The sequence below is a fragment of the Gossypium raimondii genome, chromosome 7 (assembly GCF_025698545.1).
Source record: "Gossypium raimondii isolate GPD5lz chromosome 7, ASM2569854v1, whole genome shotgun sequence".
NCBI classification, from domain to species: Eukaryota; Viridiplantae; Streptophyta; class Magnoliopsida; order Malvales; family Malvaceae; genus Gossypium; species Gossypium raimondii.
In genome coordinates this window covers 51,951,542-51,966,870 of record NC_068571.1, presented here as the reverse complement: position 1 = coordinate 51,966,870, position 15,329 = coordinate 51,951,542, and the positions used below count along the sequence as shown (strand labels likewise).

The 15,329-nt window shown below is 34.0% G+C and overlaps 2 protein-coding genes across 3 annotated transcripts; one reads left to right on the top strand and one right to left on the bottom strand.

Moving 5' to 3' along the window:
* Nucleotides 1-6,380: 6,380 nt before the first annotated feature.
* LOC105797319 (20 kDa chaperonin, chloroplastic) lies at nt 6,381-8,291 on the top strand. Its single transcript, XM_012627325.2, has 6 exons — nt 6,381-6,546; nt 6,651-6,838; nt 7,311-7,490; nt 7,568-7,723; nt 7,817-7,894; nt 7,984-8,291. The coding sequence occupies exons 2-6, from the start codon at nt 6,653-6,655 to the stop codon at nt 8,155-8,157; spliced, it is 774 nt and encodes a 257-aa protein (XP_012482779.1). The 5' UTR covers nt 6,381-6,546; nt 6,651-6,652; the 3' UTR covers nt 8,158-8,291.
* Nucleotides 8,292-8,340: 49 nt separating this feature from the next.
* LOC105797241 (auxin response factor 7) lies at nt 8,341-14,792 on the bottom strand. Of its 2 annotated transcripts, XM_012627220.2 has the most exons (13): nt 14,122-14,792; nt 13,364-13,476; nt 13,188-13,283; nt 12,858-12,914; nt 12,591-12,746; nt 12,400-12,484; nt 12,230-12,320; nt 11,977-12,141; nt 11,653-11,848; nt 11,412-11,550; nt 9,446-11,316; nt 9,029-9,219; nt 8,341-8,937 (listed from the first exon to the last, which is right to left on the bottom strand). In XM_012627220.2, exons 1-13 carry the CDS (start codon nt 14,162-14,164, stop codon nt 8,757-8,759), a joined length of 3,384 nt encoding a protein of 1,127 aa, XP_012482674.2. In that variant the 5' UTR covers nt 14,165-14,792; the 3' UTR covers nt 8,341-8,756. The 2 variants fall into 2 exon arrangements, with proteins under 2 accessions (XP_012482674.2, XP_052489502.1); XM_052633542.1 differs by lacking the exons at nt 13,188-13,283; nt 13,364-13,476; nt 14,122-14,792 and adding an exon at nt 13,091-13,103.
* Between the last annotated feature and the right edge of the window lie 537 nt (nt 14,793-15,329).

Here is a 15,329-nt window from a genome sequence, read left to right as displayed (position 1 = left end):
TACATAAATTTAATTGGTATAATAACGAATTTAGCTCTCATAATTTATACACTCTATCAATTTGGTCATAGTTTAACAAATTTAGCTCGCCATATTTTTGTAAATGTGTAAATGCTTAGGCTAAATTTGCTAAAATTTTAGAATTGAGATCAAATTAACAAAATATGTAAATATTGAGGGCTAAATTTATTATTTACAAATCAAAATTATGCACAATTGAGAAAGATATTAACGTCATAATAATTGTCCTTAACTATTTACATTCAAAATGGAAAAATTAATAACAATGACCAATTCGTACAATTATTTTATTTAAATTAACTCAATTAAGAAAAAATATTTGGAGTAATTAAAATAGGACAAATTTTATTTTAAAGTGATTAAGTGTATTTTATATACCCTCGCGTTAGTTCCCTTTGGAAGAACATTTATCCACTGTGAAGATATGATGACGCACAATCTTATCATGGCTATGCTAGGAGAACTTGCCTCCATGGCTTCGCCCAAGCACCATGTGGCACTCATTAGGCTCACATGGTACACAAAAGATATATTTTTATAAGTCAATAAAAAAATTATTAGTTCAACTAAACAATATATAGTTTTTATTTGAAACTTTAGTACTTATATATGTGCTCTAAAATTTTATATATTTGCGTATTTGAATAATGTTGACTGAGTTAGTGTCACAAATGAACACGACATCAACTTAAGATTGATGACAAAATAATTATAAACGATTATATTCATTTAGTATTCTAAATCTAATATGTTTTTTGTGTTTAAATTTTGTTTTACTCATAATTTAATCTATTTTTTTATTTTGATATCGTACATATTGCATGTGTTATTATTAATTAGTTTTATATCGCACCTTTTCAATATTTATTGTATGTTTTTGTATAATCTTCCTCACTTAGGGGGCAATTGTTATACTCTAAATGGTAGACCTCACCAGAGTCGGACACGTGTCTTCCATCGAAACTAATATCCTCGCGGACCATGCATACTTGACTTACCAATCGGTAGACCTTGAACTAACCTACGAACCTTAGTTAAACGAATTGTGAAGACTTCACGTCTCTACTAAAAATATATGAGGTCTACGTAGGAACACGGGATCATTGATTACCAATCATCCTAAAACGTTTTACCCTAGGACATAGCATCACCATCATTATTTGTAATGACCTAAATTCAAGGTTATCGGAACAGTGGTTTTGTAACCACAAATCTGATTTAAAGAGAAATTTATTTTAATATTTTTGCATGAATATTGATATGATAGGAAAATCATATGAAAATATCGATAGAAAAATTTTACCGATTTAGTGGTTAGTTAGAAAAAGAAATTATTGAAGAAATTGGGTAAAAATAAGGTATCGAGATCTCGATCTCATAAAACCGAGTCAAAAATATTTTTATAAATATTTATGAAATGTTAGTAATATGGTATTAAAATTTCGTTAGAAAATTTTAATGTTTGGGTAGTCAATAAAGTGAAAAGGACTAAATTGAAAAAGATGTAAAAGTTACTAGAATGATTAAATAGCTCAATTGTTAAATGGAGAGGGACATAAATTGAAAATAAGCCCAAAAGGAGATATTTTTGGCGGTGAGAAAAATAGGAGAATTAGTGAAATCAGGGTAAAATGGGAAACTAACAAATTTTACTAACATAAAAATGGGACCAAATTGGAATATCTAGAATTCTCTTTATTTTTCTGCATTCTCATCAGCCAAAAACTTCCTAAGGGTTTATTCAAGCTGGATTTTCATAATTTTTGCACCAAGTGAGTTAATACTTGCATTTTTCTTGTAATTTTTGTGTTTCTAAGACTTTTACAACTAGGTCATATTACTAAATTCATTACTTTTTGATTTTATGAATGAAATTGAAAGTTGCTATGAATATGTGTTGGAAGTTTATGATGAAATAGCATGAACTTGAAGTTTTAATTTGTTTATGAGATGATTTTATTAGGCAATTTCAATAGAAATTTATTTGTAGGACCTAATTGTGAAAAGGTTTGGAATTAAAGTCTAGTGTTAAAATTCTGATTTCCAAAGGTTATAAAGTAGTTTAAAGTGAAGGGATAAAGTGTTAATTGAGAAAAATCACCTTAATCGAGAGGTTAATTGAGTAGGGATGAAATTATCATTTATTGAAAGCTTAGGGAAAAATGGTAATTAACATCATGCCCTAAAACAGTTTTGGACAGCAGCGGTAGTCTAACTTTGAAAAATCACCAAAAATTTTAGAGGTCGAATTAGAGGATGAAAAAAGTATGAAATTAAAGCTTATTGAGTCTAGTTTCTTATAAAAGAAATTACGTAAGCAATGAAATTGTAAATCATGAGATATAATAGATTTTGTGAGATAAGGTCAGAATGAATTCGGGTTCCCCTGTTCTGACTTTGGAAAATCATCAAAAATTGGTGAAAAATATTTAGGGGCTTAAATTTATATTTTTAAAATCTTAATGAGTCTATTTTCAAAAGAAACAAACGAGAACATCATACGAATTCTGTACAATGAGATAATTAATTTTTAGTGAAGAGGGGTCGGAACTATCAAACAGTGAAACATGGGAAACTTCAAAGGATAAACTGTACTTATTGGCTAAACAAAAAATTCTGAAAATTTTATGGTTAGAAGATATGTGAGTCTAGTTTTGGGAAAAATTAGTAAATCTTAATTTGGAGTTTCGTAGCTCAAGATATAAATAATTTAGTGACTATGACTCAGTGAGATAGCTTTGAATGCATTGTAAATAATAATGGAATTATAGAGAATGTTACATATGAACACGAAATGTAGTAGATTAATGATTAAATTTATTTATTTAGATCCAGAAAATTCAAATACGAAGCTAGATCAAGGAAAAGAAAAAGTTCGGGATTAGTAGATTTTTGTTTACGAACAAGTATCGAGGTAAGTTCGTGTAACTTGAATTAAATTCTTAAATGCTTGAAATGTTTGTTATTGATGTGAATATGATTTGAATGTTCATTATATGAAAATTGATGAAACAGTGATATATATTATAAAAAGGGGAAGCAATCCCGATTGAATGAAAGGAAAATTCGATGGATCTCTGAAAAGAAATTGACAGTAAAAAGGATATAGCCCGGACAAGTGATCCTATCCTGATATAGCCCTCCCGAAGAATATGTGGGAAATGGATTTAGCCCGGACGGGTAATCCGAATTAGGGTCTAAATTTAGCCTGGATTGGTAATTCAGATCCAAGCTCATTAGAGTAATTGTCGTTGCAGGGGATTTAGCTTGGACTGGTAATCCCGACAATACTCTATGAGTTTATATTACGAGATTTAGCTTTGGACCGTAATCCTTTATAAGGATGAAGTTCATGAGTGTGCTCTCTGAAATGGAAATGTGCGCACATGAATATGAATTGACGGACCCGGATTTTTACACTAAAGTGTACCTCTGAAAATCCATCAAAATTTCGAGAAATTTAACGGGATAAATATAGAAAAATAACAAGGGAATGGAAATCATGGTATTGATGAGCTCATCAATCATGGTATATATTATTGATACATGAAAATTATTGGACTAATTTGAATGTTGAGTTTGTGAATGATAGGGGAATAATGTATTGAATGGGTATATGAATGTTTATTGCATTGTATTGAAAGTGCTTACCCTGTTTCCTTTTCCCCTGTTTTGTAGTGTTAAGAGCTCGGAGGTCGGATTTGGTCGGAGACGCATCACACTATCAACCTCAAGATCTCGGTATATAAAGAAACTTTATTTTGGAAATCAATGGCATGTATAAGCTAGTAAAGTAAATGTTAATGTGAAATGAATGTATGGTTAGCCATTGGTATGGCTAACAAATTTTGGTTTTGGTATGTGATGAGGTTATCTTATGAATATGTTAAATCTATCTTGAAAATATGTTGAAATGGATTGGTTGTGTTGGATTAGTCTCGGTTTAAAATCGCAGGGAAGGTTAGAAATTTATAAAGGGGTTATATTGAGTTCAAAAAAAAAAACTTTGGGATTTTTCGAAAAATTTCTTATGGTTTCGATAAAATCCTGATTTGGTCCCGATGTATGTTTTGGGCTTCGGAGGCCCAACCAAGGGACGTCATGACATGTTTCGATAAATGAATAGTATTTAACTCGTAATAATGGAAAATTAATTCAATAAAATCTGGTAATGCCTCATACCCTATTCTGGCGACGTATACGGGTAGGGGGTATTACATTATTAGGAGTATCAAATCAAACTTCCATGTCAAGTAGCCTCAAGACACATAGCTACTCCTTCGTATAAACTGCCATCTGCTTCTTATTTTTAAACACACATTTGTATTTTAAATACATGATTTTTACACACATACATGTGCGATAAGATTTTTAGTGTCATATATCCATCTATCACATCCAATAAGTGCCTTGTCTAATCCTTTCAGGTTAACTCCAAGAATATGTTGGATTGACATCCACCACCATGTTATAATACACATTGAATAGAAAACTCAACGATTAAGACCCATGCCCAATATTCTTCTCTCTATAAGTGCTTCCTTAATATTACGATAAAAGGAGAAGGGAGGATACATAGTCTCCACCCTAAAGTTCTCTTAAGCCACAATTGAAACTACTCTCATTTTTACGACTTACCACATCTCATATGTTGACCACCCTCATTTTATTACCCTAACACTTTGTATAATTTTAGTGTATTTTCATTCAACGTATATTCCTTTGCTAACACTTAGCATGGAGGAAGCTCCTAGTTGTTCTTGTTTTCTTCGAGCTTTGAAAGTATATTTATAAAATCATTGATTTCTAATATAAACTTCCTTTTTCTACTATGGCTTCAACTTTGGACACTTGATTTGTTACTTTGATTGGAAGCACATTTCAAATAAATTTTAGCATTTTAAAATATATAAAATTTTATGAGATAAATTTAATTTAGAAAAGGGTGTCTTTTAAAATGGTAGATTTATCATTTAGTCCTTTATTTTTTTATGAAACTACGTGTTAATATAATAGTAAAATTGTACTTTAATCATCAATATTTTATGATTCATCTATGATCCCTTCTTACGTGACATTTGGTATTTTTATTTGATTCATTGTAATTTAAAAAACTCAAACAGGTACATTTAACTTTATTTATTTATTTTTATAGATTAAAAGCAATAGCTCGACTAGTTTAAGTTCCAATGAATCTAGCGAACATATCATGTTGTATTTTAAAACAATGTCACATTATTTAATTAAGTCCATTTCGAAAATTTTGCTCATTTTTTCTCACGTGATATTCAAAATTGAAACCTGTAGAGGATGCTCATTTTTGGTAAACTATCATTAAACTACTAGTAAGTTTACGTTTTAGTCACTCAATTTCAAACAGTTATAAAATGATCATTGAATTATTCGAAAGTTTTCACTTAAGTTATTAAACTATTTGAAAGTTTTTATTTAAGTTATTGAACTATTTGAAAGTTTTTATTTAAGGTATTGGATTGTTAAAGTTTTTGTTTAAAAAAAAGAGTCCAGTAACAAGTTCCAAGTGACAATTCGATGATCGGAATGCAGGATTAGTATTCATTGACTAGTAGAAGAACATACCTTAAATCAAAGTTGATCTGACAATCAATGTCGAAAATTGGAGAAGAAAGTTGTTTGAATTTTGGTTCGCAGATTCTTGACATTTAAAGTTGTTTCATAAAAAAAATTGAACTGTAGAAAACAATTGAAAGGAGAGTTTCCGATTGGTGCAGACGACGTGAATATAAAAGGCCATACAGGCATACAACAGTGATTTTAACAGACCACCAGTGCCTTAAATGAAAACTTTCGAATAGTTCAGTGATCATTTTATAACTTTTGAAGTAAAATGAGCAAAACGTAAACTTTCTAATAATTTAACGGCTTTGTATATAGTTTACCATAATTAATAAATTTAAAACTTATATTTGCATGTATATAATATATAATTGATCGAAAAACTAAAAATTGGATTATATATATGTTAAAAATTTAAAAACATCAATAAATCTGGAAATGATATACTGAAACATATCGATATTAATACTAAGACAAAATGATATACCTATCAATACAATACTAACTACTTTGATAAAGCCAACTTTGTCACTCGAATTTAAGTTAATTTTAGATTATTTATTCAAGTTATTCGGATCCAAATTATTTTTAATATTTATAATTTTATACAAGTTATCAACCTTTTAGATTCCAATAATTTTCTGTTAAAAGCATCGATAAATTCAAATATTTAACCTATTATTAATAAATTAAATTGAATTAAAATTCAAATTAATTTAATAAAAAATATTAGGAGTTCACTCGATAATATTCTAGGAACCCAGCAACAATGTTCCTGTAAACGCCAATATTCTAGAAGTCTCTATTCAACGCATAAAACCCATTACTAGAACAATCTAGGGTTTTTATCTTATACTTCCTACGGTTTGAAGCCAACTCTTATCACTTTCAATATCTTACACCAAAACATCATTTTTTTTCCACTCAAAGGTATAATCTTTTCTTTTATTAAAGCATATAACTTTTTCTTTTTTAAGAAAAATTGGTTGCTAGAATTGAAAGTTGTTTGTTTTCTGGGAAAATTTTCATTACAGGAATGGCTACATCTCAGTTAACAGCATCATCAATGACAGTATCAGTAAGGAATTTGGCTTCATTTGAAGGATTAAGGCCATCATCCATTGTGAAATTCTCTTCCTTTGGATCTTTAAAGCCTGGGTCTTTGACTCAAAGGTCCTTTAAGGGTTTGGTTGTAAAAGCGGCTACCGTTGTTGCTCCCAAGGTAGTTCTTTTTTTAGTTTCATTTGTACCATTTAGACCTGTAAGATGGGAGTGAATTAGTTCTGAATCGGGTTAATTTGGGGGTGGGGGGGTTCCTTTAATTTTGATGTTTTTGCATTTGGGTCATTATGAATTTGGATCATTTTGGTTTTGGTTTCTTCAAGTTAAGTTTTTGGATTAGGAGCATAACTGATGAGAGCAGTGCTGTTCTAATGTTATTAATGGGTAAAGTTTTAAGCTTTTCTGAAACTAGTTTCTTCAGATGTAGTTTTTGGACCATGTTAAGATGTACTTTGCTTTATAAATATGGCCATTGTTTGATGGGTATTTTCTCAAATGTTAATGCATTGTTGGAGTGATTAGGAGCATTGTATGCATTTTCTATATAGAACATAACTAAATAATTAGATGTGACTTGAATTGTTGCCATATATATCTTGCTTACACGATTCAATTTTATCGGTTTATATCAGTACACCTCGATTAAGCCCTTGGGTGATAGAGTGTTGGTGAAGATCAAAGAAACAGAAGAGAAGACTGAGGGTGGAATTTTGCTACCAACAACAGCTCAATCAAAGCCTCAAGGGGGTGAAGTGGTTGCCATCGGCGAGGGGAAGACAATTGGGAAGACCAAATTGGAATGTTCTGTTAAGGTGGATTTCAAGGAATTAACATTCTTCCCCTTATTTGCTGCATAATTGTTTACTTACACAATACTGTGTTTTTATAGACTGGTGCTCAGGTTATATATTCCAAGTATGCCGGAACCGAGCTGGAGTTCAATGGTTCAAATCATCTTATCTTGAAGGAAGATGACATTGTGGGAATTCTTGAAACGGATGATATCAAAGATCTCAAGCCTTTAAATGACAGGGTTTTCATTAAGGTTTTTACCCTTTCTGAAATTCGTTAATTCGGTTTTGATAATACATTGCATTGCATAGGGCACTCATTGTTGTGTTTAACGACATTGTTGCAGGTTGCAGAAGCCGAGGAGAAGACTTCTGGAGGTTTGTTGCTGACTGAGTCAAGCAAAGAAAAACCTTCCATTGGCACGGTGAGGATCGGTTAATATTTTTATATTTGTTGTCGTCCATGCCTGGCATATGTGTGTATACTTAAAATGCTCTGAATTAAATGACACAGGTGATAGCTGTTGGACCTGGTACTTTGGATGAGGAAGGTAATAGAAAGCCACTATCTGTTGCACCAGGGAATACAGTTTTATATTCCAAGTATGCAGGGAATGACTTCAAAGGGAATGATGGAACTAGTTATATTGCTCTTAGAGCATCTGATGTAATGGCTGTGCTTTCTTAGTTGTCTGATAAAACATATGCTGCTAGGTTCACAACTGAAATTTGTGGATGAGTTTTCCATAAGGCACAAGGATTTTGCATTTGTCTTTTAATCTTCGATATAAATGGTGCTAGCTTTGTTGTTTGCCCTGGTAATTTTCACTCTTTTGGTCCAGTACTGATATGATAAAAGTATAAAAGGATGTTCTTCAATGGATATTATATTCATCTCTTTGAGATAAGTTTTTAAATTGTACCTTGGCGCAACATGAACAAAAATTGATGCTAATTGTATCTTTGCCTGAGCAATAGCTACAAACACTACAAATCTTGCTGATAATGTCAGATCAGCTTTTAAAATATGGTTATATTATACATCAATGATAAACTTGCCCCAACGCTCCCTTTTGCACCTTACCTCGTAGTAAAACTAGTGATTAAAGGGCAAAGTCAAAAAAAGTGGATGCTAAAGTTAGAACAAGATCCATCCTTCTGCCAATTCCATGGCAGTGGTTTTAACACCTCTGAATTTGGAAGAACTTCATTAAATTGATCTTTCTTAATGGAAAGGCATCCACCAATGAGCCTATGTAAAGTCCAATCAATTTGTTTTTGACTTTTTTATCTGTTAAAGGAGGCAGCTGAAGTATCATCATAATGTCCTCTCCATGCATTTCCACTGTCGATCTCACTACAAGCTTGATTGGGAACTGGCACATTTCCAAGGTCACCATCCAAGCTCATTTGTTGTACTTCAAGGGATGACAGTATTTTAATGCTCTGAACACAACTTACAAATTCTCTGCAAAAAATTAGAAATTACAAAAGGATAAATAAAGAGAGAAAAAAAAGCTGATAAAGTTATATAGTTCAAGTTGGGGTTCTTCACTTACTCCCAAGGATCATCACCAACAAGTAATATGTCATTTTCATGGTCAACATATACTAATTTCCAGTCAGAACTTTGTGGATCTTCCATCTGTCCTTCGATACCAAACATGCGGGCTAGATCATGCCTGAGTTCATCATACCCTTTGTAGCGGGTCACATCGATTGATCTTCCCACAGAGCCACGCTTTTGTACCTTCACAAGTTCAAACCAGCATCAAACATTTAGAGCTAATAGTACAACATCAGATTGATGCTTGAACTGCTCAGAACTCTTTAAAGATGAAAAATCTGATTATGCTGAACATGTGATGTTCCTACTTCAGAGCTTCAAAAACTAGATAGTTCCAAATTGCAAGGTCTAAAACAAAGAGAACAAATGAGGTAACAAGCGTAAAACCATAATTAGTGAGGTCACATACCTTTGTATATGTTCGCATCCGTTGAGTTTGGTTGGCCCACAATCCACCATTTAAAACTCCTGCATCGTTTATGGCAACATCATTTGAACACCCAGTTTTGAAAGGTATGTTTGGCACACCAAATGACTGGGGACTTATTGCAGCAGTAGACAACTCTGTGTCAATATCTCTTGGATTGCTACCATAATTAGAAAGCAGGTTTTGAAGATCCTTTTGAGAGTCATATCCCCTTGATAACAAGGTGTCGGGTGCCAGTCCATCAATATTAGCTGAAAATGGAAGATTGTTCCGAGGATGTGATTGGACATCACCTTCCAAAAAAGTGGGGAGAGAGAAATTATGCTGGATGGTGCCTGCATCCAAGCAGTATGATGTTCCAGAAGAGGATGCTTCTAACTGGTCTGTCACAGTACTTTTGTACTTTGATTGATCTGGACCTTTAGAGGCAAGCAACTCATGTTTGATTCGGATATCAGGCTTGCTCTGAAGCTCCTGAACCAGTGTACTTGCAGGCTCAACAACTGGATCTGTCACCACCATGGATGGTACTTGCTGACTTCTGCTTAGGAAGCTTGATGGTGAAACCTGACAATTATTGGTAGAAGGTGAGGTTGAACATGATGGAGCATCTCCATCAGTAAGACCAGAATGGGTTCTCATTGCCATAAGTGGCTTGTTCTGATTTTGGGATTGGCTCACCACTAGCTGTTGTGGTTGCATTAGCATTGATGTTGAGAAACCATTGCTGCCAAGTGTCTGTTGACTCTGAGAAAGAGGCACCTGCTGCATTGGTTGGTTTTGTTGATGCATTGGCTGTTGTTGCACCACTGGAGACTGCAACAGTGATCCAGTAGGCGAGAGTAATTGTTGAGATGACTGCTGCTGCTGCTGCTGTTGCTGCAATTTCTGTAATAATTGGAATTGTTGCTCTGGGAGGCCCTGCTGTGCCAGTTGTTGAATTTGCGGCTGCTGTTGTGACCTCTGGGACAGATTTTGCTGCAACTGTGTCTGTTGCTGTTGGCTCTGTACGAGGTTAGGTTGCTGTTCCACCTGTTGTTGAATCTGTGTATCTTGAGCTAACGACGTCAAAGGATATGAAGCTTTATTAGCAGGAAGGGTGGTTTGAGTTGACTGGCCATTGCTTGTCAATATTTGTTGTTGTTGCTGCTGTTGCTGAACCTGAGAATAAACACCAGGCTGATGCAAATTTCGATTTGGCATCTGGTTTGAGGCAATGATGCCATTATTTACTTGAGCTGGTAGAAATTGTTGTTGCAGCAGCTGCGGTTGTGCCTGTTGTCTTTGTTGTTGTTGCAGTTGCTGTAGAGGTGGCTGCTGCTGCTGTGGTTGTGGCTGTGCCTGTTGTCTTTGTTGTTGCTGCTGCTGCTGCTGCTGCTGTAGAGGTGGCTGAGGCTGCTGTTGAAGATGTGACTGTGGCTGCAGCTGTGACTGTCTTTGCTGTAACTGCTGTTGGGATTGTTGCTGTAGTGGATTTTGATTCAGAGGAGTCTGCAACAACTGCTGGAGTTGCTGTTGCTGGGGCCAGGTCATAGGTGCGTGAGACAACTGGTTGACCTGGTTTGGATTTGCTTTGTTAAATTGCATATTTGACGCAGGTAACACCGGAGCTTGAAAATTCAATAACTTGGATGGATCATCAGTGCCAAGGCTATTGTGCAACGGATTCGAAGAAACCATTGAAGGAAAGAGTCCAGATTGAGCAGCTGCCAACTGATTATTTTGTTGCATGTTCATCCACTGAACTAAACTCAAACCAGGGAAGATTGAATTGGGGGAATCTTTCATGCCAAAGTCATCTCCAAGCCAAGGCATAGCTCTCTTAAAAGCATTCTCAACATCATTATCATTATCTGCAACAGCATCATCAAAAATTAGAACTAACTTCTACAATTTTCCTGTTATTTATCATTGTTTATCAGAAGATATATCCGGTAATATGGTTTACCCGGCATTCCCGGTTGCTTGGGGAATCTAGGCCTGAAAAACGGTGGTGGGCATATGTAGAAAGGAGTTACAACAGGCTCAATGTCCCAAATTGAAACTCGGGTTGGTCGCTCACCAGCAGTAGATTCATCCCATCCTACCTGTCAAGAAATAAAAGCAAATTGCCAAAATAAAAAATTACATGGTCTTCTCTCCTTTTGCAGCAATATTGTATCCATACTATCGTTATGTCCAAAGAATACCTGAAGATTGCGCCACTGTGAATTCTTCCATCGTACAGGATCCAGGTCACTGATACCAGTAATTGTACCCATGTATCTACGTACTCCGCACTCCTCGGTTTCAAACATCATTCTAAACCGCATTCCAAGAGAAACTTGGGTATACATGGCTTTGTTATACTTCGCCAAGGGTACCACAAACTCGGAAGGGCTTGCCCTATCAAAATTAATAATATCTATTCAGGCATATCAATATCTTATTTTCTGAAAATGAAAAAAAAAAGAAATGTATGGTTATGCGATAACAATGAGCTGAAGGACAATCAAAATATGTTATGGCAATACCTTGGATTGTAGAATATAGTAAATGGGCTGTTATTTGCAGCAGCATGAGCTGCAGCAGCAAGGATCCCTATATGCATGCTATCACTAGAAATTACTGATGAAGAGAGAGCTGGCTGCTGTCTATTGGCCCGCCTTATACCTAAGAGAAACTGTGACTTCTCGTCTCTATATTTAAGCAAAGAATTCAAGTTAAGCAACATAAAAAGATACATATATATGTATGTGTGTCTCTATGTATATATATGAACCATACCTTATGAAAAGAACGGAATCACCAGCAAAAAGTCTTTTGTTGCTAACAAAGACACTCCAACCAGTAGTTAGAAGATGCCTCTTTGGTTGACCTGAAAAGAAGCCTTATGCATTGAGGTACTAGCTACTAGCTCGTGAAACGGAAGAGCAATGTCTAGAAGAGAATCATACCTCGATAGATATGTCTAAATGTCCATGTATTCTCATGTAAATCTCTAGCTGCTAGCTCTTGAGCGGGCGGTTGCATCGAAAAATCCTACCAAATATTATCATTTAAGACTTAGTAAAAATAGGTACAAAAATGCTTATATCATACCTCTCAAATCTTAAAGTAGAAATCAAAATTAAAAAATTTTACACACCAAAGGAGGGAAGATCTTCTCAGCTGCTCGACGAGGCACTGAAAAGCCACCATGAGTGCTAGTGTCACTAGCTGTAAGAGTCTTGCAAAAGAACTCAGCAGGTTGTCTGCTTTGCTTGAGGCCCATATCAGATGCTAGTAATGCTTCTCTGTCATACTGTAGAAAACTACTTCAAAATTCTTCCCAAATTTCAGGAATGAACAGAAAAAACGGAGGCAGTTCAGACAATATTAATATAGTAATTCTCAAACAGAAGAGTTGACCTACTTTGTTTACAGGTTGAAGAGTCATCTGAGCATAGACCTCGTCGGTTTCCAGGTCAGCCTGATTCAAAATTTTAAATAAATTGAATAAATTAGCAGCTTCAAAATAACCTTTTAACTTGCATTTTTAAGATCATTTCTCACTGTTACAATGTTAAGTTCATGCATATGCTTTCCAAGCTGTTCTCACATACACAAGTTAAGAAAACCATCCGTATGAGCTAGCTTTTTGCTTACATGCAATGTGACATTATGAAGCATGCAAATTCATTTAGATAAATGCAAAAAATTCATTTAGGAACTCGGGATAATGGTTGGCTAGCTTTTTGCTTACATGCAATGTGACATTATGGAGCATGCAAATTAACTTGGAAGGAAGATTAGGGTAGCTTGGTACGAAATCAGTCTCCTTCTGCATCGATGCTGCAACCTGAACAGAAAAAAAAAATCCATAAAAGACAGGATTTAGAAACAATTATTCTGCATGATCGAATAAGGAAAACGACTCACTTGTTCACTATGGCCTTGAGGAAAGTAAACCACCAAACTTCCAACTGGTGGTAAAGAAACAAGTGGTCCAGCACAAGCATGCCATAATTCTGAATTGATACTCTTCCTTTCTCCTGTGTTGTTATCAGAACATACCCGAAAACCACACAAGCGAAAAAGTCAGAACAATAATTAAAAGGCATCAACTACTAAAAGATTCACCATATCCATTTCTCTTCAAAACTTTGAAAGATAGACAGGGCAAAAGAGTTAAAACTTTATTGTCTTAAACCAAGGTACCCCCAAATTTCCTTGTATGAATTATTGATTCTACTTTTCCTATATTGCCACAATTCATAAAACAAGGTCATCATGAATATTCTTATATAATTAAAGACTTCATTTTTTGCATCCCTTGTTTCACCTCCAATTTGCAAAATGATGAATGATCCTAAACCCAAATCTTTGACTCTAAAATGAGGAAAGTTGACTCCTAGTTCAGTTACAATAACTTTCACTTCTAGTCTCATTACCTTGCTTCTTTCCATTTTTATGGAATATATATATATAAACAAGATAATAACCTCATAAAACCAACAACAATTTAAAGAGGATCTGGATGATGGAAGGGCCAAAAACAAATCCATGAAACAGCTAAATATATACTGATAATTAAAGAAAATGCTGCAATACTCAAATCCCGAAGTCTATTTTTGACCCAGAGGAGAAAAGAGAGTAAAAAATTTTGATTAAGAAAAATTAAAAGAAAAAAATCAAACCTTCTGCGGGATTTGCCAAAAATCCATTGGGTGGAGCCTTCATGCTTACAAATTTGAATAAACTAAAACTGTTAATAAAACTTTGCTCCAATAAGTGAAAGGAGATCAACTTTGTTGACCATAAACTTCACTTCAACGCTATGAAATGAAACCCAAAAGCTTCAAAATCACTTGTATTGCATCATCCCCTATAGAAAGGACAATCCGCCGCTGCCGCTGCCGCCGCCGGTGTTTTCATTCACTTTCAAAACTAAAAAGGCCCAAATTGTGAAGACCCAAAATTTTGTTCATTTCAAAGCTAAATTTTTCCTCTTTATTTAACTTTGGTAACAAGCTTTTGATTCGTTTTGGGTGTATTTCAAATCATATACCCAACATTTTTCCTTCAATGGGTTCCAAAGAAACCGAATCGAAGGGGAAGTAACCGGACGGAGTGTTGATAAACCGGTAACTGAGCTGCTCCAACTTGCTCGAAAAAACTCACCGTTTTTGGTTTAGAATCCGATGAAAGAAAAAGAAAAAGAAAAAAAAAAGGAACTTTATGGGATCAAGAAGAATGAAACAGACTTGTCGCCGTGAAATCTGAGAGACAAAGCCAAAAGAAAAACAAAACAAAAGCAGAGCAAAAAGAAAGCAGCGCCTTTTTTTTTTTTTTTTGCTTTACTCTTTTTCTCTGTTTTTTTTTTAATATTAAATTTTTATGGAACAAGCCGACATTATAATGGAGCGAGGGGATCAGGCCTGGTAAATAAAGCAAGAAAGAAAAGAAATTGGATTTTTTTTTATTTACTTTTTTGAATTGGTTAAATTTTGATTTTGGTCCTTTAATTATGTTTAACTTTGGTGTACTTTGTTATTAATCAGAAATGCAAAGTTTTGAACTTTATTTTAAGGGTTGAGATAAAATTATAATTTTTACGTGAGTAAATAAAAGTTTTGTATTAAGAGATAAAGCTAAGTTCGGTTCAGTTTGATAGAGTTCATTTTTTGAACCGAATGTGATAATTCGAATCATTTAATTTGGTTCTTAATTTTTCATATTAATTTTTATTTTTATTTTGATAAAATAGTTTTGTTTTATGGGTTTTGAACATTATTTAGTAAAACTTCAATGTCCTTTTTATAAATATTTTTAAAAATTTAAGTTTTAAGTAAATAAAATTATAATCAACAATATCTTTATTAAATATATATAATATTTTTCACAA